Source organism: Trichomycterus rosablanca, chromosome 6 (assembly GCF_030014385.1).
Source record: "Trichomycterus rosablanca isolate fTriRos1 chromosome 6, fTriRos1.hap1, whole genome shotgun sequence".
NCBI lineage: Eukaryota > Metazoa > Chordata > Actinopteri > Siluriformes > Trichomycteridae > Trichomycterus > Trichomycterus rosablanca.
Window position 1 is genome coordinate 36920882 of NC_085993.1, and position 27243 is coordinate 36948124.

The window sequence follows — 27243 nt, forward strand, 5'->3', positions numbered from 1 at the left end:
GCCCCTCTGCGCTCCCAGAGTATGTGGAGTTTATTCTTTTATTCTTTCCAGAAGAACATGCTGGAGCCAACGCCCCTTTTGTGATTGGTCTCTGGCTTATCAACCATAGCTGAACCTCGTCTAAGCTAAGAGGATTTAAACAGGCAGTGGTGGACCAGTCTTTGGAGACTATTTTGGTTTGACTCTGTCAAGTCGGGTTGGTTTGTTCCTTGCTCATGTTTGGTTAGCTCCTGTTTGTCTGTTAGCTCCCGTCTGTTTGTTACTGTTTATGCCTTGTTTTGTCTTGTTTCTGTTTGTCTTAGTCTAGTTCTTGTTTAGCTTAGGGTTTATGTTCATGTTTAGCATTAGCTTAGGGCTCAGGTTTAGCATTAGATTTGTTAATGTGTGTTTAGATTAGCTTTAGCATTTAGATTAGCATTGTTAGCATAGGTCTTGTCTTGTTCTATCCTGTCTTGTGTTTTATTATCATTAAACATTGTAAAACATCTCTGCGTGTGTGTCTGCCCCAGTGTGATGTGCTAAAAAAACTGGAACTTCTATAAGCACAACACACAAAACAACGTTTGAAGGGAAAAACCTCATCTCAACTGTGAAGTATGGTGGAGGAAGCATTATGATTTATGGTTGACTTTGCCTTCTCAGGGCCTGGACGATTTGCGGTCATTGAGGGACCGATGACTTCAGAGATATATCAGAACATTATACAGATTGATGAGCAAGATAACGGTTAAAAATAGAAATAAATTACATAATTAACATAAACAGGACTATTTGTGACTAAATTGGCCTAGATGTAAAAATAATGACAAAACTAATAATAATCAATTGGGAATTTAGGAAAAATATTGAATCGGTGAATGTGTACACCGATCAGCCATTACATTAAAACCACCTCCTTGTTTCTACACTCACTGTCCATTGTATCAGCTCCACTTACCATATAGAAGCACATTGTAGTTCTACAATTACTGACTGTAGTCCAACTGTTTCTCTACATACATTTTTTTAGCCTGCTTTCACCCTGTTCTTCAATGGTCAGGACCCCCACAGGACCACCACAGGGCAGGTATTATTTAGGTGGTGTATCGTTCTCAGCACTGCAGTGACACTGACATGGTGGTGGTGTGTTAGTGTGTGTTGTGCTGGTATGAGTGGATCAGACACAGCAGCGCTGGTGGAGTTTTTAAATATGGTGTCCACTCTATTAGACACACCTACCTAGTTGTCAGAGACGATTGCTCATATATTGCTGCTGTTTGAGTTGGTCATCTTCTAGACCAGGGGTTCTCAACTGGTCTCAGCCCGGGACCCACATTTTCTCATGGTCATTAAGTCGCGACCCACTTTTATAGAATACAAACCAAACAAATTTATTTTTGAAAAATAGCCTTCAAAAACACATTTAAACATACATATGCATGCAAAGTGAATTTAAGAGCAAGTTTTTAAAGAAACTGAGGAGGACCATGCCAACTGCATGTATAAAAGTTACTACAATAAATTTAAATATCAAAACTGCATAAAATAAATAAGGCTACAAAACAAGATGCTTTCACCTAACCTGTCTTTTGTGGAAGTCAGTGAGACAGTTGGGCATGTACTTTACTTCTGATCAGAGTTTCAAAGTCTGGGGTGACAGTAGACAGAGTTACTCTCAGATCATGCTCAGTGTTCAACTTGTTTCTCTGCTTTGACTTGAGCTGGACCAAGGTAGAAAAGCCACTTTCACAAAGATAGGTAAGACGCCCGGAGTGCATGTTCTTGTTTGGAGCAAGATGCTGTCAGACACTTCTGTGATACCTTCAGCTCATGAAGTCGTCTTTGAAAAAACTCCACCGGCTTGTCTTGACATGCGGGATGTTTCGTTTGTAAATGTCGCATTAGTTTGGATGGTTTCATGCTCTCATGTGCCAGCATGAGAGCATTACAAATAACACACTGGGTTTTCTGTCCGTGTTTGTCCTCAATGAACGAAAATCCACATTTCAAATACTCCGGGTTGTATTTGCGTTTCGCCATCTTGCCTCCGAACATCATCACAAATTTAAAGAGAAGGGTAACCGGTATGGTGGTTACCATGGCAACGAGAATGCTGTGCGCGTCTGATGCGTGCCTCTCTCTGTCTCTTTTTTTTTTTCCAGATAAAAGACGAGTACAAAATCAGATGAGCATTAATTATTATTATTTTTTTTTTTATGTATTTATTTTTTACAAGCTGTCCGTGACCCGCCCAGAACGTGTCCGCGACCCACTTTTGGGTCCCCACCAGTTGAGAATCGCTGTTCTAGACCTTCATCAGTGGTCACAGGTCACTGTGAGAGGCTGGATATTTTTGGTTGGTGGACTATTCTCAGTCCAGCAGGGACAGTGAGGTGTTTAAAAACTCCATCAGCGCTGCCGTGTCTTATCCACTCACAACACACACTAACACACCACCACCATGTCAGTGTCACTGCAATGCTGAGAATGATCCAACACCCAAAAAATACCTACTCTGTAGTGGTCCTGTGAGAGTCCTGACCATTGAAGAACAGCATTAAAAGGGGCTAACAAAGCATGCAGAGAAACAGATGTAAATGTTAGTATGTACAGTCAGTAAATGTAGAACTACAAAGTGCTTCTATATGGTGGAGCTGATAAAATGGACAGTGAGTGTAGAAACAAGGAGGTGGTTTTAATATTATGGCTGATCAGTGTATATACACACTATATAGTCAAAAGTATGTGGACACTAGACCATGATTGTGTTGAAAGTGAACATTAAAATGGAATTGCCTCCTTATTTACTGCTATCACAGTGTTCATCTCTCTGTAAAGGCTTTTGTAGTGTGTCTGTGGAAATGTATGCTTGTTCGGTCAAAAGAACGTTTGTAATGTCAGGTACTAATGTTAGAAAAGAAGACTTGGCTCGCAATCAAGGTTCCAGTTCATTTCAAAAGTATTAAATAAAGTTAATATAAAGGTCAGGGATGAGACCCTATAGAGATGTTGTGGCATGACCTAAAGAGGGCTGTACACACAACACACAAGATATCCTAGTAATACTGATGAACTGAACACATTTGCAAGGAGTAACAGTCCTAAAGCTTAGTGTTTTATGTGAAATAAACATTAATTATCATCAAGACTGCAGCCTCACTCACTCACCTGTGCAGGAGAGTACAGCTTCCTGTGGACATGTGCTTCAGGCCCCACACTCGGAGACGTATACCCACTTTGCCCGGCATGCACATGCGCTCCCATTATCCCTCCAGGTCTGTTTCCACACTCAGCCCCAGGCCTCTCTCCATCACCGCCCCCTCCTCCACAGCCTCCAGTGCCGACCCCAATGCCAGGCCCAGCAGCAGCTGCTAGTCCACCCAGGCAGCAGAGCCCTCCCTGTGCCAGTTCTAGCTCAATCTCAGCATCCATCTCCGCCTCCTCCTGCGCCTCTTTGTTCGAGTCATCCAGGTGCTTCATTAGCACAGCCACCACCACGTTGATGAGCACGAACTGAGCTGTCAGCACAAAGCTCACAAAGTACATGGGGGAAATGAACTGCAGACTGCCGTTACAGGAGTAGGTGTCACCCGGTGGGCACTCGCGCAAGGTATCCTGGGTGAGCGAAAATACATACACAATAGATTAGATCCTTCCTACATTTTGCATCACAATATTTTGTATATTCTCAAAGCTAGACTATGTTTTTGTAAAGAACACTAATATTAATAACATTAGGTCCAGTAATCAGCAATGACAAAAATTTACCTTCATGATCCCATTCCAGTTGTCACCAGTAGATACCTGAAACAGTGTCAAAAATGCCATGCCAAAGTTCTCAAAGGTGGCATGTCGACTCATGCCCTCACATGGATAGTCAGCATTGCACACTAAAATGGGAGATTAAAAAGAAACTGATAAAAAAGCATCAATACAATTCATCCATCCATCCAGTCATCCATTTATCTATCTTTTGGAACCACTTAATTGTAAAATTGTAATCAGGGTCATAGTCCATCCATCCATCCATCCATCCATCGGCACCACTTAATTGTAATTAGTGTCATAATACATTTATCCATCCATCCATCCATCCATCCATCCATCGGCACCACTTAATTGTAATTAGTGTCATAATACATTTATCCATCCATCCATCCATCCATCCATCCAACCATCCATCCATCGGCACCACTTAATTGTAATTAGTGTCATAATACATTTATCCATCCATCCATCCATCCATCCAACCATCCATCCATCCATCCATCCATCCATCCATCGGCACCACTTAATTGTAATTAGTGTCATAATACATTTATCCATCCATCCAGCTTTGGGAACCACTTTATTGTAATCAGTGTCATCCATAGATCCATCCATCCAACCACAGATTCATCCAACCATAGATTCATCCATCCATCCATCCATCCTTAGATCCATCCATCCATAGATCCATCCATCTATCCATCCATCCATCCATCCATAGATCCATCTATCCATCCATTCATCTATCTTTTGGAACCACTTTATTGTAATCAGTGTCATCTATAGATCCATCCATCCATCCATCCATAGATCCATCCATCCATAGATCCATCCATCCAACCACAGATTCATCCAACCACAGATCCATTCATCTATCCATCCATACAACCCTAGATCCATCCATCCATCCATCCAACCACAGATCTATCCATCCATAGAACAATCTGATTCACTGATACGTGGACTCCACACAACATCTGAAAGAATCATGTGGTATCTAATATCAGAACTTTGGAACCACTTAGTTGTAATTAGTGTCATAGTCCATCCATCCGTCCATCCTTCCGTCTGTCAGTCCATCCACCTATATATCCAAATCTTTTCACCCATCCATCCATCCATCCATCCATCCATCCAGCCATCCATTTACCGATACATGGACTCCACAACACATCTGAAGGAATCCTGTGGTATCTGGTATCAAAACATTATAAGTATGCTTTTAAATGTCTGTATTTTGCTAGGTAGATCCTCTTACAGTGCATACTGGTACCATTCCTTCTGCGGGCAAACTGTACACACATGCCTGGCCATCCATATGATTTTAGAGAAATCAGGATTTCTCAGAGCATTTGGGCTTCTACTGGGCTGATGTCCAGTTCTGATGCCTGTGTGTCTAGTGTAGGTTCTTGTAATGATGAACAGGAGTTAGCATGGGCATCACGGACCTCATCACCAGTATTAAAATTATCTGTAATTTGAGTCACACTAGCCCTGCTGTTGGTCAATACAAGACGCTACAGCTTTTATGTCACCCATTTTACATATCTTTTTTTTTTTTTTTTTTTAAGTTGAAGCAACAGTTTGGGGAAAACCCTTTTATTTGCCAGCCATGACAGTGCCACTTTGTACAAAGCAAGGTCTATAAAGACATGACTTGATTAGTGTGGTGTGGTGGAACTCCAGTGGCTTGCACAGAGCCCTGACCTTCACTGTTTTCAATCACCAGTGACACTTAAACGTATTATTGTTGACAAACTACTGGCAGCTACCGTGATCTGATTTATTCTAATCCGCAGGGTCATGTATGTCTGACAGCTTTAGTTAATATAAAAACAACACTTACCCAGTTCCCCGAACAACTCTACACCCAAAGCAGCATAGATAAAAAACAGCAGCATAAACAGCAGGCCTAGATTCCCCACCTGCAAAATGCACCATCAGCACATCATTACCTAATTACTGTAATCAAAAGAGCTACTGTCATTATGTCCTTGACATTTAAAATCATAAATATGGTGAGAGAAAATACTGAGTCATACAAATATGTACCCAAACAAATATGTGCAAAGTGAGGGTAGTGTTCATAATTGTGTGCAGGTGTGAGGTGGAGGTGGAGGTGTAAATGCCCTGCTGAAACAATGTGTGCATATTGTGTTAGCCACACAACCTTCTATAAGCTCGACAAATAAATCTAATCAGGGTCTGGGAGTGAAAAATGCTCATAGATTTATAGGTTGCTTGTGGCATTGTTTTTACCATGACATGTCTTGTTATGTTCAGAGATAGATGTTCAGGGTCAGATCAGGGGTGGGCATTCATATAAAGTTATTTTAATGTAATTATTATTATTTTAATTTATTTATTTAATTATTATATTAATTCAATTGTGCTTAAATATTATTATTATTATTATTATTATTATTATTATTATTATTAGTAGTAGTGGTGGTAGTAGTACTAGTATTTTTATTATAGTTTATATAATTAATTGGCAATTTATACACATTAATATAATTAATAATTAATATACAATTTACTACCATAAAGATAAAACAAAATCTAAGATACAACAAAGATAAAGATAAAACTAAGATACGACAAAGATAAAGATAAGACAAAAAATAAAGATAAAAATAAAATAAGACAAAGATAATGACAAAAATAAGATACGACAAAGATAAAGATAAAAATAAAATAAGACAAAGATAAAAATAAGATAAGACAAAGATAACGACAAAAATAAGATAAGACAAAAATAAAACTACGATAAGACAAAGATAAAGATAAAACTAAGATACGACAAAGATAAAGATAAAAATAAAATAAGACAAAGATAAAAATAAGATAAGACAAAGATAACGACAAAAATAAGATAAGACAAAGATAACGACAAAAATAAGATAAGACAAAAATAAAACTAAGATAAGACAAAAATTAAGATAAAAATAAGATGACAAAGATAACAACAAAAATAAGATAAGACAAAGATAACGATAAAACTAAGATACGACAAAGATAAAGATTAGACAAAAATAAAGATAAAACTAAGATACAACAAAGATAAAGATAAGACAAAAAAAATAAAAATAAGATAAGACAAAGATAACGACAAAAATAAGATAAGACAAAAATAAAGATAAAACTAAAATACAACAAAGATAAAGATAAGACAAAAAAATAAAAATAAAATAAGACAAAGATAACGACAAAAATAAGATGACAAAGATAAAGATAAAACTAAGATACAACAAAGATAAAGATAAGATAGGAAAAACTAAGATAAGACAAAGATAAAGACAAAAATAAGATAAAACAAAGATAAGACAAAAATAAGATAAGACAAAGATAATGATAAAAATAAGATAAAACAAAGATAAAGATAAAAGAAAGATAAGACAAAGATAACGATAATACAAAGATAAGACAAAAATAAGATAACACAAAGATAACACAAAGATAAAGATAGAAATAAGATAAAACAAAGATAAAGATAAAAGAAAGATAAGACAAAGATAACGATAAAACAAAAATACAACAAAGATAAAATTATAAATATAAACAAATAAATATAGACACAGTAATAAAGTAGAATGATCTAAGTATTGGACATTGTGTGTTGGAGGAGGTTCACTTTAAAGGACAGGAATAAAGCAAGCATAGAAGACAAGCTGCCGTAACTGGCTGCCGCTCAAACAGATATAACTTAATGACCTAAAGTATGTCAACACCCTTACTAACAATAAAGCTTCCAGCTTTATGACAACAGTCTGGCAAAGGCCCTTTTCTGTTTTAGTCAAAATGTGCCCTGGAGAGCCCTGATCTCTGCACAGTTAGGAATGTATCTATGTTTATAACAAGCTTTAATTGAGTGGAAGTGGTAATACTCATTCTAATTTGGAGGGAGAGGAGAATTTTAAATTTAGGTTTTCATTTAGCCCAGCAAATTGGAATGTCACTTGCAAGCCAGGCCTTCTCGTCCATATCAGTGCTTGACCAAAGGGAACAAATTCCCACAGAAAGGGTATCTCCATGGTTTTGAAATGGGATGTACAACAATCTTACGGTTAACAGGTCACATAATTTGGACATAAAGTGTAAATAAATTTTACAGTTTTAAAGAGGGACTCTTTACACCTAACCCAGGCTTAACCCAGCCTCAGGGAAATGTATGGTGATAAATAATGTGTGGCAATACAAAAATGTGGATATATGATGCATCCTGTAAACTCTGAGGATTACTATAATATATCAAATCAGATTAATATAATGACTGTAGACATACAATCTGTCATTTCTACAGGAAATAGCTTCTGGGAGATAGCTTAGTCCCTAACTGCTTACATTCACAGAGGGAAAATGTGTGAAAAAGATCAAAATGAGATGAAAACCATGAAAGAGTATGGATGATCTGCAATTTAATTTTTTAGATGAGCCAGACAGAGGAAAACACCCCAGGATTATAACCATGGCTAATTAGCTTTTGGCAGTTTGCAGTGCAGCACAGGCAAACAGATCTGAGTGGGTGTGCTACGGTTGCTAGGTATTATCACATGATTATAAAACTTTCTTAACTTTAACACCCACATAAATACTACTTTTAATAAAAGATACACTATATAATATAAACTATACCACAATACACCAAAACTATTGGGACACCTCTTCAAAGAATTGAATCAATGTGTTTCAGCCAAAACAATTACTCACAGGTGTAATAAATCAATTATATATAAAGGAAACTATTTGCTTCTAAATTTCTGGCAACAGTTTGAAGTAGGACCTTTCATGTTCCAGCATGACTGTGACCCTATGCACAAAGCAAGTTCTATAAATACATGAAGAAAAGCTTAGTTTAAAGGAAAACAGAGCCCTGGCCTCAGCCCCACTGAACAGCTGGAACAACTGGAACATTAATTGTGGCTTTCCTGAACAACATAATAAAACCAAAACAATCATACAAATCTTCTTTTGACTAAATAGGCACATATTTCCCAGCATATTTTGAAGTCTTGGGAGAAGCTTTCTCTAAAGAGCTGAAAAGATCATAAAGAGATCACTCTCTGTTTTTTAAATAGAATGTCCAACAAGCTCAGGGTCAGATGTCCAAATACTTTAGGTCATATAGTGTAAATATTGTTCATTGTTTTTAATTATGCAAGCTTTCATGTTTAATTAAGGTCAAAAGTGTTTCGAAAATCAACCATTTTATTTTCCTCACACGGGGCACCAACATGTAATATTAAGTGCAATAAACCACTTTTTTTTTTATAGTAAAATGCCCTTTTGTAAAGAGAATTGTTATACAATTGAAGACCAAAGTGTACATACACTTGAAATGGACATAAAATGTCATGCCAGGATTTTAGCAAATGTTTTGTTATACTGTGACTGAATGATAAGACGATGAGAGATGAATGAATAAGAATGATAAAACATACTTATTTTGTCCATATAAAAACCTAACAAGAATTTAGGTTGTCCAGAAATATGACAACATCTGCTGTGCCAAAATATACATTTAACAACTTCCGTTTTCTTATATAAATAAGGCTAGTTTGACACCAACAATAGACTGAACTAGAAGCATTACATTGAAAACATTTAATAGGCTTTGTACAGATAACAGAAAGCAGAGTATTATGACTTTGTCACTTTGAGCAGTATTGGATTACAAAGTCATTAGTATACTGAATTGTTTGTAAGTTCAAAGTATGTGAAACATTGGCTTATTTACCTACGCCAGGAATAAAAATTGTCATGTAATGTTGGAAGATCTTTTTTTGCCTACATTCAAATGAGCCTTACAGTGACATGGGTATATGAGCTGTCATTAAACAATAAAATAAAGTAAATAAATAAATATAAAAAATAAATGAATAAATAAATTAATTAATTGATTAATTAATTGATTAATAATAATAATAAGAAGAACAAAACAACAACAACAACAACAATAATAATAATAAATAGCATGAGCAAAAACATGATATTTTAATGCATGCTTTGCAAGCTCATAATACAAAGAATAAATTATTTGGCCACAATAACAGAGGGTTTGTTTGAGGACAAAAACCTGAGGAATTTATGCCCAATGGCACTAAATATATAAAATATAAAAAATAAATATAAATGTGTTTTTACTTAGGGCACCTGATGTATCTAAAATGTGTTTTTGTTTTTTAATTAAGATCTTTATTATTATTATTATTTTATATAATTTTTTGGTGTACCACATGCCATAACAGGGACCATTAGCAATTACAGAAAGGGCAATTATTTTATATTTTACTTATTATGTAGACTTTTGCACAACATTTAGTAATGCTAATCAAAAATAATATACAGATCACAACCTAATGTACAGATGTCTAAAGCATTTCCCCAGTCATTCACCTTACAGCACCAGATAACTATCAGTAAGTCAGTAAGCAAAAGTGCTATTTTTGTTAGACTCTTGATATAAGGTGAGCAAATGATGTTTAACATTGGGTCACATTTACCTGAGGTAGAGCTTGAACTACAGTGTCCAGCAAAGCCCGCATCCCTGTGGCCATCTTCAAAAGCTTTAGCACTATGCAAAGAGAAAAAAGAATATAAAAATCAAGCGGGATTAAATCACACGAATGAGCTAGTCATATATTATAGCTATTCAGATCCATTCTTAATGGAGGTCCCAGTGGTCCCAATTGCTGTAGAAAGTAAAATACCAAGTGTCAGAACCTGAATTTGGGAGAGAATGTGGGGGCAGAGCAGACCAGTCTTAGACCTTAGAGAGAGTCTGTAAAGGCCATTAATTACCATCAGAGCTCTCTTTAGAAACATCACGACCTACCAAGCTGCCCTTTTAGCACCCGAGTGCCTCTGCTACAAACCCACATGTGATACTGAAAGGCAGCAGTAAGCATTTACAAAAGGAAAGGATCAGTTTAGTACAAAAGCCTTGTACCCTACACCCTGCACTTTCCTCACTAGTTATTGTACCTACTGTGTGGATAACATTGTAAGGTTCTCACTGGCATTTATTCTATTCAAATTTGTTTTATGAGACACTGGCCAAAATTACTTAAACACTTAAGGTTATTGGCTATTCCATTCTTAAACCAAGGGCATTAATATAGATTCCCTAACACTTAACAAGCATTCCCTTTTTGAAAAGTCTCTCCATATAATTTTGTTGGGAATCAGTGCCTAATAACTTAAAAGCACATTTGTTATGTCAGGCATTATACTTGGACGAGAAGGTCTGGCTCACAATCAACATTTTTATTCCTCACACAGGTGATCAATAGGGTTGAAGTCAGGGCTCTGTGCAGACCACTGTAGTTCCTTCACATCAAACAAGATATAGCACAGAAGCACAGTCATTATAGAAACTGTAGGTGTGGCTAGGAGTAGGGGTGGGGGTGTCCAAATTCCTAATGTATAGTATATAGCCAGAGTTATATACAATTACACATTTACACACACTTGTAGTATATCATGGCAGACTTTTTTTCATAGATTTACTATAGATTTACTAAAGATCAGTTTAGTCGAAATTCTCCTAAGCAAATATGATGATTATTTCTGTGGTGTATTCTATACTGTAATTAATCCTTGTGGCCCTCTAATTCATCATTAATATTTATCACTGATGAAGGTCTAGACGATGACCAACTCAAACAGCAGCAATAGATGAGCGATCGTCTCTGACTTTACATCTACAAGGTGGACCAACTAGGTAGGAGTGTCTAATAGAGTGGACTGTGAGTGGACACAGTATTTAAAAACTCCAGCAGCGCTGTTGTGTCTGATCCACTCATACCAGCACAACACACACTAACACACCACCACCATGTCATTGTAACTGCAGTGCTGAGAATGATCCACCACCCAAATAATACCTGCTCTGTGGTGGTCCTGTGGGGCTCCTGACCATTGAAGAACAGGGTGAAAGCAGGCTAAAAAAGCATGCAGAGTAACAGATGGACTACAGTCAGTAATTGTAGAACTACAAAGTGCTTCTATATGGTAAGTGGAGCTGATAAAATGGACAGTGAGTGTCAAAACAAGGAGGTGGTTTTTAATGTTATGGCTGATCAGTGTATTTGCCACTCTCTTTAAAAAACTCATTGTAAAGAATGTAAGAAAGTTTGTGTGTAAGAATTGAGGAAACAAATAAAAAAAATCTGGAAACTCACCACGGGCGATCCGCAGCACTCGCATGATCCGGATGATGGTGGGGTTAATAGGAAGAGAAGCATTAATCTCAATTTCCTCCAGAGTGATGCCCATCACAGACAAAAGCACAATAGCCAGGTCCAATTGGTTCCACCTTTAAAGAGCAAAGAACATTGTTGTAAAAAGTTGTTAATTTGGTGGGGCTTGAACTGTCAAGCTTCTGATTACTGGTCCAGTACCTTAGTCGCTGAGCTACCACTGACCTAGTAGATGATAGATGCATTTTTAATTAGCATTTGTTCATCTCTGATATGATTGAGCCCAGACAAGTCATGGCATTTTTGGATGTTGTTGATATTTGGCTTGTGTGTCACAGTAATGGACTGGCATAACTGACAATTCAAAAATGAATTCAAAGTATGACTTTTTCCTGATGTAGCGCATCAATTTGTCCTCCGCTGCTGAGGGATACCCAATTGCATCCTAGGAGAGTGTATCGCTGCACATGCCTCTTCCGACACGTGCACAGCCCTGCTTTTCTTTCCTCCGCCAATCAGGGTCTTTACACAGTGTATGAAGATCCCACCCACACATAGTCCAGCCCATCCCCCCCCCCCTCCCCCCCTTTCCCCAGCAGATATGGTGGCCAATTAGTATCTGCTGCAGGCACTGCCAATTATGGCCGCCACGCCGAGTTTCAAACCGAAGAATATCCCGCTGCGCCACCTGGGAGCCTCAATAAACCTTCAAGATTTCCTAGTTAAAATAATGATAACTATAATTAATAAATAAATATAATTATACCAAAATAAATAGGGCAGGTTTGACAGCACCCATTACAGTAAGCAATGGACATTCCAGTGCAGAGTCTGAGAGCTCTCTACAGATGTCAAAAAGAAGATTGCAGTTACTTTGTACCATTTGTAAGCTTTCAGTCTCAAAATTATGTGTTCAAGTAATTTTCTGTAATCACAAGGTACATGGAACAGTTTCTTTTACACGGTTGTGGAGAAAACCCAAACTATCACGCTACTTTGTAAGAAAAAAATAGTTCAGCCGGTCAGATGTAATCCGGAAACCAACAACAACAAAAAAAAAATGTTCTGACAAACTTAAAGCTGCTGGGACACTGTGTGTCACTGTACACAGTTAAGGGAGCTTTAGATTGCTGTGGGCTTAGAGCCTGTAAACCTAGTAAGAAACTTCTGTTCCACAACTGACACCATAAAAGCTTGACTTCAGAGAGGACAAAGCAAGAGGGTAAAACAAATAACACATAATATGTTTGGAAAAATTGGAATTGAATCTAAACAACACTGTATCATTGACAGGTATAGTGGTGGTAGTATTATGCTGGTTTATAGCTGGTTTTGCTGCAAGTTGAACTAGTGCATTGAAAACATAGAAGAGATAATAAACTCTGATTACCTTAAAATTCTACCCTTCCATTTACTTACCGTTTCTTTCCCATTTCCCTTTACTTGCCCTTTCCTTTCCTTTCACTTCCCCTTCCCTGCGCTTCTTTACCTCTTCTTCCATGTCCCTTCCCTTTCTAAAAAACAAAGTCTGCCTATAAAGTTCTTTCCTTATCCTTTCCTTATCCTTCCCTTTCTCTTTCCAAAAAGTCAAGTCCGCCTATAAAGATCTTTCCTTTCCTTATCCCTCCCTTTCCTTACCTAAGTTCACATATGACGGTATTTTCCTTTTCTTTCCTTTCCTAATTAAAAGATTTAAAAATAATTATAACTATAATTAATAAATGAAAATATTTATATCAAAATAAATAGGGCTAGTTTGACTGCCCCCTTTACAGTAAGCAATAGACATTCCAATGTCTAGGGAGCTTTCCTTTCCTTATCCTTCCCTTTGTCTTTCCAAAAAGCCAAGACCGCCTATAAAGTTCCCTTCCTTTTTCCTTTCCTTTCCTTATTCTTATCCTTCCGCCTGTAAAGTTCCTCTTTGTTTCCTTTTTCCTTCCCTTTCCTTATACTTCCGCCTATAATGTTCCTTTCCTTTACTTATCCTTCCACCTATAAAGTTCCTTTCCTTTTTCCTTCCCTTTTTCCTTCCCTTTCCTTATCATTCCGCCTATAAAGTTCCTTTCCTTTTTTTTCCTTTTTCCTTTCCTTTTCTTTTTCCTTTCCTTATCCTTCCGCCTATATAAAGTTCCTTTACTTTTTCCTTTCCTTTTTCCTTTCCTTTCCTTATCCTTCCGCCTATAAAGTTCCTTTCCTTTCCTTTTTCCTTTTCTTTCCTTATCCTTCCACCTATAAAGTTCCTTTCCTTTTTCCTTTTTCTAACTTATCCTTTCCTTTCTCTTCCCAAAAAGCCAAGTCCGCCTATAAAGTTCCTTTCCTTCCCTTTCTCTTTCCAAAAAGTTAAGTTCCCCTTCCTACCCTTCCCTTTAATTCCCTCCTCATTTGTCTCTTTCCCTTTTCCTACCCTACACTTCCCCTTCCATTTCCCTTTCTGAAAAGCCAAGTCCTTTCAATTCCTTTCTTTCTCTTACCCTTCCTTTTCCATCCCTATCCTTCCTATTTCCCTTTCTCTTTGCCTATAATGTTCTTTTCTTCCATTTCCCTTCCCTACCCTTCTCTTACCTTCCCATTCCCCTTTTCTTCCTTTCCTTTTATAAAAAGCCAAGCCTGTCCATAAAGTTATTTTCTTTGCATTTCCTTAACTTTGCTTTCATTTGCCTTCCTTTTCCTTTACCCCCCTTTCCTCCTTCCCCCCAATCAATTTAGTTACAAAAATACAGCTACAGAAATTCAAGATGTACATCCATTTTCCTTACAGCTGTTTCATTTCTCTTTTCCTTAAGTATGTACACTGATTTTAAAGAACCACCAATACATATTACACAGCAGCTTACTCATTACACACTCACCACACAGAGCAACGTGATGCATACTGATGCAGTAAATGTAGATTTAACCTTGTACATATATCAAGAATAAATAAGTACGCTTATAATTTTGAGTGATCTCTTAATCACTGGGTTCTAATCACGGCAGCTTTTTCTCAATTAAGCCATAAGCGCTGTGAATCTGCATAGATTAATAAACATCAAGTAATAGACTCATAATTACAGTGTCCTTTCACAAAAGCACTCAGACTGAAAAATATGATTGTGAGGCAGGCAGGCAGGAAGAAATAATGAATCTGTTCCATTTCGAGTTGATGTGGTGTGTTTGAATGTGTGTGGTAGAGTTTAATGCAGGATAGCGCTACCTGTCTTTGAAAAAGCGCCGAAAGCCAAAGGCAATGAGCTTGAGTGTGGCCTCAACCACGAAGGTGGAGCTGAAGAAGTAATTACAGTATTTCAGAGCTGTTTCCAGAGACTGTGGATACAGAGAGGGAAATTAGTTTCAGGGCAGACAGGGGCATTTGAGGAGATAGAAACAGACTAGTTAATGTTAACAATAAAAGAGAGTATAATTTAAATGACAATAATAATAAGGGAAAAGTTAAACCAGCTAAAGCTGTTGTTTATATTCTGTAACTGTGCTCTTTTTTTGTAAAATTTCCAAAATTTTAAAGGAATTTGATAAGAAAAACTTTTTATAATAAGTGTTATACTTGTTTCTGATTGGGTAGCAGTTGTTAATTAATTGTTAAAGTTCAGTTATGGTACTAAGGTGGCGCTGTGGTCCAAAGCACACCACCAACCTGGCCGGACATCCATACAAACACAACTTTGAGGGAATATCTTTGAGGGAGGGAAGGTTGGACGGGGTCCTGCTGCGATATGCAATCTCTGGGACTGCTCCAGATGCCTGTACAGGAGAGTGGGGTGTGACATGGAACTAAGCATGACTCTCTGTTCACGATATGGCTTTGTGTTACACTGGCAGGGGATCAGAAGAGGCCATAGATTGGACTTCTGTCAGTCAATTATTTTTAGATGTAATTATTATTATTATTATTTTTATTATAATTACAAGACAGAAAACAAGTGATATTAGTTTTATTTAATATTAAGAACAAAATATTTTTAAAGTTTTTTATAACAATAAAAAATACAGCAGAAAAACTGATGTTTCAAGTTGACTTTTTAGAAAATGAACATGAACTTGGTGAGAGACTCATCCCTACTCAACTCAGTGGTGATTATGGCTCAGATAGGTTTGTTGTTTTTTATTAAAACATATTATTTGATATACTCAGTTGCATTTTTTTTAGTTGCATGTTTTTAGTGTAACATTAGCTGGGCTTAACACTAATAATGCAGACAGTAATTATTAACAGACTACAAGCTGTGAGAATTCTAAGCAATGTAAATGCAGAAATTCAAGCCGTATGTGTTTACCCAAAGCAACTACAATGTAAAAAGATGTTTTTCCTTAATATTTTTTTCTGATGAAGTAAAAAGTACATAATGTCAATTTTGTAGAAATTAGCATATGGCTATGATATAAGTGAGATAACACCCTCTGAACAGCTTGCCTCTGCCTCATCTGTTGTTTCCTAACAGGACATTATGTTGTGTTTTCTTATCTGCATTGCCAATTTTACGCTGCTAATGTACAACATGTCACTACCTCATGAACCATTGTACCATCTATTCACCATCATGTACTAACACTTGTCTTTAGTCCTGTGTTCTAATTACTTGTTTAGATTAGGGATAATTAGGAATATCTTTTGTAGTTATTTATTATAGGATTTTTTGTATTATTGTTGTATTTGCACTGTTTTGTCTTGCACTTTTTGTACCGTGTTACACCGTGATCCTAGAGGAACGCTGTTTCGTTTCAATATGTACTTGTATGTAGCTGAAATGACAATAAAACCTCTCTGACTCTGACTCTGACTCCTACATTATGTCACTTGATATAATTTATTCAGAGTAAAAAGCAAAACCAAAATCCTTTTATAAATACAATTTTAGCTGGAAATGTACCAGTAATTTACTGGGAAGATGCATTATATGGCTAAAAGTACAGTGTGGCAAAAATGTCTTAAAATGTCTAATAATGTCTAGTAAAAAAAAAATCTCTTTTTCTGTTTTTTTTTTTATTAAATTAAAAACAAAGTTTTCATTTCAATTCTGATAACCAGCATGACAATTTAAGTAAAAATATATTTTTTTTATTTAAAAAAATCTACATTTTCAGTTTTGTAGTAATGGTACCTTGAAACTCATCGTCAAATGTTCTGGGAAAAGGCGTTGAGTTTTAAAGTATTTTTTCCCATAAGGATGGATAGGGAACCTGTTAATGTGTTCCATGGTTCATTTCTATGTAATTCTTAAGCTTTTTTAACAATAAGCAACTCTTTCGGAAAAGCTGATTCTCACAATTTCTCAGTACCCCGACTGTAACACAAGTTTAAAAGTGAAACAGTGAGGAAAATCCAGCTAAACACAGATACTGTACATGTGGAGCTTTCAGAGCGGATTTGACAGTTATTCCACACAAATGCAGATTTGTCTCGTATTCGCACTTTGATGACGTTTTACTGCACCGCTCAAGCTGAGCACTGAACAAAGCAGCAGTCGCACACGTTAAGTTTAAGGGAAACGTTGAGTTTAAGGGTACAAATTTCTCAATTTCTCAAGGTATCACTGTATTTTATTGACAGCATGCACTCGAGCTGGATGTTAATCTGGTAATCCATGTTATTTTGGCATCATTTTACAATATTGCTTGGCTATTTCTTTAACCAAGGTGCCAAATAAATACTTGATTTGATTTGAGGTAACTGTAGGAAACCTTGATAACTCATTTTTTGAGTTATTTTCTTATTTTTTATTTTATTTTTTAAAATAGTTGTTAAATAGCTTTGAAGTTTGTATTTTGGCCTCTACTTTATGTAGATAGCTTTCCTGCTTACTGCACCAATTGCTTAAAGGTGTATATACAAGCAATAAAATAAATCAAATCATTTACTATCAATGTTCTGACAACACTTTATAGAGGGTCCTTTCATGTTGCACAATAAATAAGAGCTTGTATACAAAGCAAGGTCCGTAAAGAGAAGGTTTGTCTAGCTGGATGTATAGGAACTCCAGTGGTCCGCACAGAGCCCTTACCTTGAAAACATTAAACACCTCAGGAATGAATTGAAATGTCAACTCTAAGCCAGGACTTTTTATTCAACGTCAGTGCCTGACCTTACAAATGCTCTTTTGACTAAATGAGCACAAACTGCAGGCTATTGAGGCCATTATACTCAATAGCTGCAACTTTATATTAATGCCCGAGGTTTTGGAATGAGACGTTTAGCAAGTTAATAGTTAGGTGTCCACATACTTTTGGCAATATAGTGTATTCAGTGTTAATACAGTATTCATGAAAAGAATGGCACTGTCACATCACTCTGAGAATGCACACTTATGCGAAAGAAGATTCAGGGAATAAACAAACATTAATTTAACTTGTTATTAAAATAATCAGACAGCACGCAGGATAAATTCCTCAAAATCTGACAAAACTACTGACAGATTCACAACGCATACATGCGTAAAATTGTTCCAACTCAGGTTTGAAAGGTGATGAACACGAGTTGTTCTGAATTTGTCAGCCCGTGAATGCAATTGGAAATTACTACATGCTCCAGACATCTCCACAAAAGGCTGTTTGGCAGTGTTGAAAATTGACAAGTAGAGGGTTTAGAAGTGTCCATCAAACAATAAAAAGGAAGAAACATTTCACAGCTTTTAAACATAAGTTGGAAATGTTTGTTTTAAAAGTAAAAATTATAATAGATTTACAGCGCTAAGCAGACACTTTCATCCAAAGCGATTTACAATTGTGACAGTGTACAATTCAAGCAATTGATGTTTAAGAGCCTTGCTCAAGTGTCCAACAGTGGCAATCTGGCAGTGGTCGGGCTTAAAACAGAAATCTTCTTATGTCTGCTAAGCTACTACTGCCCTAATATTTAACCAATTAACCAATGACAGACATGCAAAAATTTGTTCAACAAGTTCTAGTCTTGATTTAACCAATAAGCACCAGGGAGGCAAATTTGATGTTTCGTCTACAGCAAAATCTGAATGCAAAATATTTATTTTAATTCTTGCAGTATTGTTAAAACATATCTTCATGGCCATCCGCTGTCCCAGATTGCAAGGTACCTTGACACTGTACACTATATGGCCAAAAGTAAAAAAAAAAAAAACCTGCCCATAAGGGGCAGTGGTAGCCCAGTGGGTAGGGCTTTGGGCTATCAACTGAAAGGTGTAGAGTTTAAATCCCAGCTCAGCCACTGTTGGGCCGTTGAGCAAGGCCCTTAACTCTCTCTGCTCCAGGGACGCCGTACAATGGCTGACCCTGTGCTATGACCTCAGCTTCCAAACATGTTGGGATATGCGAAGAAAGACTTTCATTGTACTGTACACGTGTATATGTACATATGACATATAAAGGTATTCTATTCTATTCTATTCTATAAGCTTGTTGGACAACTGAACTGATGTTTATAAAAATCAACATGCTCATTGTTGCCAGTTTGATAGTATGATTTCCATCAGTGGCAGTAAATTTATGAAATATCAGTTTTTTCAATCTATTCTACTGATTGTTTAGTGTGAGATCATGTGGGTGCAGAACTGACCTTCGGTTGGTCGTAGTGCTCCAGTGACATGGTGATGACATTGATGCAGATAATGAGGGTGATGAAGAGGTCTAGGTAATGACTGGTGCAGAAGGAGTGGATCATCAAACGGACGTGACCATATCCAGCATAGTATGGCAACTTCTGAGCCTCTGTAAGAACAGAAGTAGGAGGTCTAAGTTAAGTTAAACAGAAAAAAAGACTAAACCATGCAGACAAATCAAAATGTCTACAAACTGTAGCACTTCTTATCTAAAGTTTCACTGATCACAGTATTTTGTAAACGTAAACACACTTAGAATTTGATGCCTTTAACACAGCCCAAAAAAGGTGGATGGCGTGTTTACCCCTGTGTTCTATCTCTTTTTTCTATTAATGAGACTTCTTAATGATTTGCAACTCATTGTGGCACTTTTTCAGGTGGATTTTTTGTCCATTATAGCTTGATATAAGATTTCAGCTGCTTAACAGTCGCTGTCGTCTGATTCTCCTCTTCATGCTGCACCATACATTTTCAATAGGAGACAGATCTGGACTGCAGGCAGGACAGTCAAGCACATGCATTCTCTGTCTGCAGTCGTTACCTAATTGTTGTGAAACAAAATTACTTGAAAATTCTATACCTTTTTCCTCTGTTCCCACTTTTTGGAGTGTATTGCAGGCATTAAATTCTAAAGGTGGTTCTTTTAACAAGATACATCAACAAAAATTATTAACAAAAAGTTAATCAGTGAAAACACTGTAATTATTTTCTTTTTACTTTTGTCAGTTAAATAAGGATTTAAGGGAATTAACAAAAAAATTGATTCTTCATATTTTTGCCACAATTTTACCACCGATCAGCCATAACATTAAAACCACCTCCTTGTTTCTACACTCACTGTCCATTTTATCAGCTCCACTTACCATACAGAAGCACTTTGTAGTTCTACAATTACTGACTGTAGTCCATCTGTTTCTCTGCATGCTTTGTTAGCCCCCTTTCATGCTGTTCTTCAATGGTCAGGACTCTCCCAGGACCACTACAGAGCAGGTATTATTTGGGTGGTGGGTCATTCTCAACACTGCAGTGACACTGACATGGTGGTGGTGTGTTAGTGTGTGTTGTGCTGGTATGAGTGGATCAGACACAGCAGCGCTGCTGTAGTTTTTAAACACCTCAGTATCACTGCTGGACTGAGAATAGTCCACTAACCAAAAATATCAAGCCAACAGCGTCCCGTGGGCTGTGTCCTGTGACCACTGATGAAGGTCTAAAAGATGACCAACTCAAACAGCAGCAATAGATGAGCGATAGTCTCTGACGTTACATCTACAAGGTGGACCAACTAGATAGGAGTGTCTAATAGAGTGGACAGGGAGTGGACACAGTATTTAAAAACTCCAGCAGCACTGCCATGCCACTACCATGTCATTGTCACTGCAGTGCTGAGAATGATCCACCACCAAAATAATACCTGCTCTGTGGTGGTCCTGTGAGGGTCCTGACCACTGAAGAACAGCATGAAATCAGGCTTAAAAAGTATGTAGATAAGTAGATTGACTACAGTCAGTAATTGTAGAATTACAAAGTGCTCCTATATGGTAAGTGGAGCTGATAAAATGGACAGTAAGTGTAGAAACAAGGAGGTGATTTTAATGTTATGGCTGATCAGTGTATGTAAAAATAAAACTACTAAAAATTTATTTCTTTATTTATTTAGTTAGTTAGTTATTTTAGACAGTAAAATAGAAAGTGTTGCTATCATTTAGTCTCCGAAAAAGAACAGCCGCAGCATTACAATTATAAGACTTATGGCATGTCCCTCACAAGTGTATGCAAACCTTTTAAACCTTTCAACTATACATTCTTTACAGTATTAATAATAATAATAACACTAATGATGTAGTACTTATTTGTATTTTGCTTAATACTAAATTATGTGGATTAAAACAACCATAGATGGTTGTGAGATACCATCTTTTCTGCTTATTGCATATACCAATGGCTGATAGAGCACAATTGACTGAGCACCATTAAACATGGTGAATGTTTATAATAAATGACATCATAATTTTTTGACATGGCCATGAGTCACTGCATACGAACCATTACAGCATTGTTTTAATGGATGCTGGAGATGTCCTTGTTCTATTTCAGATTTTTATTTTTAACTTTTAATTTGTTGTCCCTGTTCATCTTTTTTTTTGGCAATGGTACACTTTGGATCTTTAGTTCACAAACATCACATTTATTTTAATCATGAATCTCTGGCAACAAGAGGGTCTTTAAATATAATAATCACCAAACACCCACTTACCAAATTGTAAAACTAGAAAGAAGAATCTGGTATTAAATTACTAAAAAACTCTAGAGTTCACCAGTCCACAATCTCTTTCAACACACCACTAACAGCCCCAATTTAGGCCGCCAATAGAGAAACCTCAGAAGGTCGAGTAAAGATCAGAGTTGGTGGTTGCTGGTGAGAACAAAGAAGGTGGATGGGCAGCACTGGGTATTGAGGTGATTTTGAAAAGCTAAAAATTAAGAGAAGAGCAGTCAAAGCAGACAGAAGTAGAAAAGAGGGAGGACAGCTGCAGGAGAAAAGAGGGAGGAGACGGGTACGACAGTGAGAAGAGGCAGAATAAATAAGTGGCAAGCGGTATGAGTAATGAAATAAGGTGATAAAAAGAGACGAGTGAGATATTAGAGCAAAATGAAAAATGGTAGTGCTGAGGAGATGTTAAAGATGTGTGTGATTAATACTAACCCCTCTCTTCAGGGAAAGAAAGTTGTTAATGAGCCGAAAAACCTGTAACCCCAACACCTGTGAGAGCACTGTGCCCTACTTGATTCAGCTTCTGCCCTAGTCTTGTCTGGTATGTTGTGATACAAACATATATATAATATATAATAATATATATATATTAGGGCTGTCGAAGTTAACACGATAATAACGCATTAACGCGATCTCAATTTAACGCAAATTCTATTTGGCCCTGCGAGTCATCCGTAGTTCATGTTGAGACTTGACCGTGCACCAACGTTTTAACGTCGGACTTGCCACCGTTTGTTTCATTTGCGGTTTGTTAACATAATGTAACCGAGCATTGTAGTGATGCACTCGCTTGATAAAGAAATAAATACACGGTATATTCACAAGTTGTCGGGAGCAGAACACTTTATTACTTCTTCTGTTACGGTACCGAATAGCAAACAGCTAGAGTCATACCGTTAGCCAAGCATGCTATTCCATGCACTATGGAAGCCCCAAAGGGTCAAAACACACTCACAATGTTTGCTGATGGAGAAATTTTAACCTACAATTTGACATATATACGAAGTCAAGGGTCTCTGCTGGATAGTATTACTGCCTAGTATGTGAGTGAATAAAACTCCCTTAAAGTTTTCTCTTGTCCCAGCAGTTTTTAACATGAGTACATTTAGCATAAAATGTGTTCACCATTTTAATTGTAACATTTCACTTAAAAATCCTTGTTTTCTATAACATTTACACAGATTTTTAAAAAATGCAATTAATCGCGATTAACTATATGAAATTCTGAGATTAATCGCGATTAAAATTTTTTATCGTTTGACAGCCCTAATATATATATATATATACATTTTATCAGCTCCACTTACCATATAGAAGCACTTTGTAGTTCTACAATTATTGACTGTAGTCCATCTATTTCTCTACATACCTTTTTAACCTGCTTTCAACCTGTTCTTCAATGGTCAGGACCCCGCACCGGACCACCACAGAGTAGGTATTATTTAGGTGGTGAATGATTCTAAGCACTGCAGTGACACTGACATGGTGGTGGTGTGTTAGTGTGTGTTGTGCTGGTATGAGTGGATCAGACACAGCAGTGCTGCTGGAATTTTTAAATACAGTGTCCACTCTATTAGTTGGTCAACCTTGTAGATGTAAAGTCAGAGGCAATTGCTCATCTATTGCTGCTGTTTGAGTTGGTCATCTTCTAAACCTTCATCAGTGGTCACAAGACGCTGCCCACAGGGCGCTGTTGGCTGGATATAATTTTGGTTGGTGGACTATTCTCAGTCCAGCAGTGACAGTGAGGTGTTTAAAAACTCCAGCAGCGCTGCTGTGTCTGATCCACATGTCAGTGTCACTGCAGTGCTGACAATGATCCAACACCCAAATATTACCTACTCTGTAGTGGTCCTGTGGGGGTCCTGACCACTGAAGAACAGCTTAAAAGGGGGCTAAAAAAGCATGCAGAGAAACAGATGAACTACAGTTAGTAATTGAAAAACTACAAAGTGCTTCTATATGGTAAGTGGAGCTGATAAAATGGACAGTGAGTGTAGAAACAAGAAGGTGGATAAATATTGACTGGAAACCATTATAGCAATAAGCATGACTGAAGGCATCAATGAAGAATAAAATAAAAGTGTAAAACGTTTAAAAATAATAATTCCTAATTTAATTTGTTAATGTATCACATTTATTAAGGTAAAGCTTGTTTGCTAGGTATGAGATGCAATATTTAAAAGTAAAAACAAAGGCTGCACCCACTCATTCTTACTGGATTCTACAGTATTTTCCTTTAAAATATCTTCTGTTCTCCTTAATTCTCATTTCTCATTGTCTTTCATTCTATTATTTCATCTTTAACTCTTTAGCTTACTGCGTCTCTTCTTTTCCATCCGACGGAGTCTCTTCTCCTCCCTCCTCTTGGCCTCCTCCACCTCCTGGTGTTGCCGGCACTTGTGGAAGTTCTCCACCACCACACCCACAAACATGTTCAGCACAAAGAAACTGACGATGAGAAGGAATGAGATGAAGTACAGCAGCATCCACGGGTTGTTGTTTATCACCGGCTGGATGGACCACATGGGGAGAAGAAAGAAAGAAGACAGGTGTAAAGAAGAAAAACAGAGAAAAGTCATACAAGTGGAAAGTAAACAAAGGAACTGAAGAAAACTAGCCTGCTGAGGTTGTAGATTAACCAACAGTGCTGGTTATTTTATTTAATAGCTTGTAAGCAAATAGATGATTGATACCATGAATATAGAAAACTCTACTTTCTGACTGGCTTGATTATGTGTATTTAATATATTGTAACAGGACAGCTTTGAAGTAGATCATATATATTACTTAGTACACTATATTTGTCCATATACTGTACTATGTAATAATACGAGGAATCTTCAAAAAGTTTCTGCACTTTTATATTTGGTTGGAAACGGTGAGAGTGGGAGGAGCAGTAATTGGTCGTGCCTGAGAGACTGAGAAAGAGCTTATAGTTCAGATTTAGCGCCATCTGATTTCCACCTTTTTGGACGATCAAAGAAGCTTTAGGGGGAAAAGGATTTTCATGTGACAATGACGTGAAAGCAGCAGTGAATCAGTGGCTATGCCCATAACCATGCTGATGGCACTGAAAAGTTACAATGCTGGGAAAAATGCAGAGACTATGTAGAAAAGTGATGTTATATGTTTTTGAAATTCTTAATAAATAGAGTTAAAAAAGTGTGAAAACTTTTTGAAGCACGCTCGTATATTAAATATTTCAAAGCTGCCCCATTGTGACACTTCTTGTGACACCTTGTGTCAGCGCATTCAGTAGTGATTTCAAGCTTTACACTACAGGGACTGAGATATCTCCAGATTCCTTGGATCTTTTCACAATATTATGAACAGTATATTGTGAAAGATAAATTATTTGAAAACTTGCATTGAGAAATGTTCTTTTTGAACTGACTGGCAATTCTCTAATGAATTTTGGAAGATAATGGTAAGCCACAACCCATTATTGTTTATGAAGATGAAAATATCCTTTGTTTGATTCTTTGTTGGATCCTTTTATAACCAATCACGATTCCCTTACCTGATAACAATTCACCTGCTTATTGCGGAATGCTGGAACTTAAATATTCTATAACATTTTCACTCTAATTTTGCCTCTGTCCCAACTTTTTTGAAGTGTGTTGCCTAATCTAGTCGTATCCAATTACCCTGATTGCGTTATGAACCCAGAACTGCTGACTGAGGAGCTCCGCAACTGACACACGCCCCCTCCGACACATGCAGTACCAACTGCATCTTTTCACCTGCACGAGGCGAGTTCATATGAGGATCAGCTTTGTGTATGGAGAGCCACACCCTGATCAGCATTATTCCCCAATTCTGCACAGGCAGCATCAATCAGCCAGCAGAGGTCGTAATGGCACCAGTTATGAGAAACCCTGGTCCGGCTCATCCCACCCCGTGAACAACAGCTCTATCTGTCTGTCTGTCTGTCTGTCTGTCTGTCTGTCTGTCTGTCTGTCTGTCTGTCTGTCTGTCTGTCTATATATCCCGAACACTTGTAGAAATTATTGAAATCATAAGACGTTTATGTCCCTCACAAATAACTCTTGTATGTGCTCATTTGAGTATGTATCAGCAATCGTTTTCCTACCTGTTGGTCTATTCCCACTGCGTCAAGCCCGTGGTACATAATATTGACCCAGCCATCTTTAGATGCCAACACAAACAGAGACATTAGTGCCTGTAGGATAAAAAAAGAGAGCAACACATGACCAGCTCATTTACACACAAGCAATTTTTAAAAATCCAAACCTACAATGCCAGACGTGAGGTGTGAGTTGTGTACCTGTCCTAGATTGTCGAAGTTGTATTTGTGATGAACCCATTTATATTTCGCCAACAGACAGTCAGACTTATTGGTGATATTTTTCACATCCAGGCCAACACAGTAATAAAACTTGCCTTTGAATAGCTGAAACACACGCATGCACAAGTTTTAAATTGGTTCACATTTAATTAAAGCCTGTAAGGCAATATTAGGAAAATAAAATAACTGAGGATAGTAAGGAGTACAGTATGAAGAAATAGGAGACAGAGAAAGAGAGGGTAGAGATCAGAATGAGAACTTCAATGTATTATGACACTGAGTACATTTATGATAAAATAGCAGTTAAGGCTCAGGTGGAGTCTAGTGTTTTAGAGGCACCGACAATGACAGAAATAAACCAGTACCGACCTGCACACCCAGGATTCCAAATATGATGAAGAAAGCACAGCAGATGAGCACAATGTTTCCAATGGGCTTCAGAGATGTGATCAGAGTCTCCACCACCAGCTTCAGCCCTGGAGCTCGACTGATCACCCTGAAAAAAACAATATTGCATTCTAGCACCATTGAATTCTAAATTAATTCATTCATTTAATTTATTGTTAGTTTTACCACCAGTTTATTCTAATGAGAGTGGCAGTGGGTGCGATTCACTGGGCAAAAGGCAGGAAACACCCCAGACAGGTCACCAGGGCTGACACACATACACATTCGCAGACACACACACACACACACACACACTCATATCTAGGGAAACTTTAGTATCTCCAACCTCCAACCTGCATGTCTTTGGATTGTGGGAGGAAACCAGAGCACCCACACAAACACAGGGAGAATATGCAGACCTCACACAGAAAGGACCCGGATTGCTCCACCTAGGAATTAAACCCAGGACCTTCTTTCTGTGAGGCGACAGCTACCCACCAAGCCACTGTGCTGCCCTGAATTTTAATACTTAATTATTTGCATACTTATATACAGTGTATCACAAAAGTGAGTACACCCCTCACATTTCTGCAGATATTTAAGTATATCTTTTCATGGGACAACACTGACAAAATGACACTTTGACACAATGAAAAGTAGTCTGTGTGCAGCTTATATAACAGTGTAAATTTATTCTTCCCTCAAAATAACTCAATATACAGCCATTAATGTCTAAACCACCAGCAACAAAAGTGA

General features: G+C 37.3%; 1 protein-coding gene across 1 annotated transcript in view; it reads right to left on the reverse strand.

The window, feature by feature from the left end:
* LOC134316521 (voltage-dependent T-type calcium channel subunit alpha-1I-like) overlaps positions 1-27243 on the reverse strand; it is a 348154-nt gene that overhangs the window by 34959 nt on the left and 285952 nt on the right. Inside the window, exons 22-32 of the mRNA XM_062996907.1 lie at positions 26470-26596; positions 26080-26205; positions 25885-25974; positions 24109-24301; positions 19471-19622; positions 15142-15251; positions 11931-12064; positions 10251-10321; positions 5594-5672; positions 3748-3869; positions 3148-3594 (exon numbers count right to left, since the gene is read on the reverse strand). Of these exons, the coding sequence (XP_062852977.1) occupies positions 3148-3594; positions 3748-3869; positions 5594-5672; positions 10251-10321; positions 11931-12064; positions 15142-15251; positions 19471-19622; positions 24109-24301; positions 25885-25974; positions 26080-26205; positions 26470-26596 (1651 nt within the window). The remainder of the gene's footprint in view (positions 1-3147; positions 3595-3747; positions 3870-5593; positions 5673-10250; positions 10322-11930; positions 12065-15141; positions 15252-19470; positions 19623-24108; positions 24302-25884; positions 25975-26079; positions 26206-26469; positions 26597-27243) is intronic.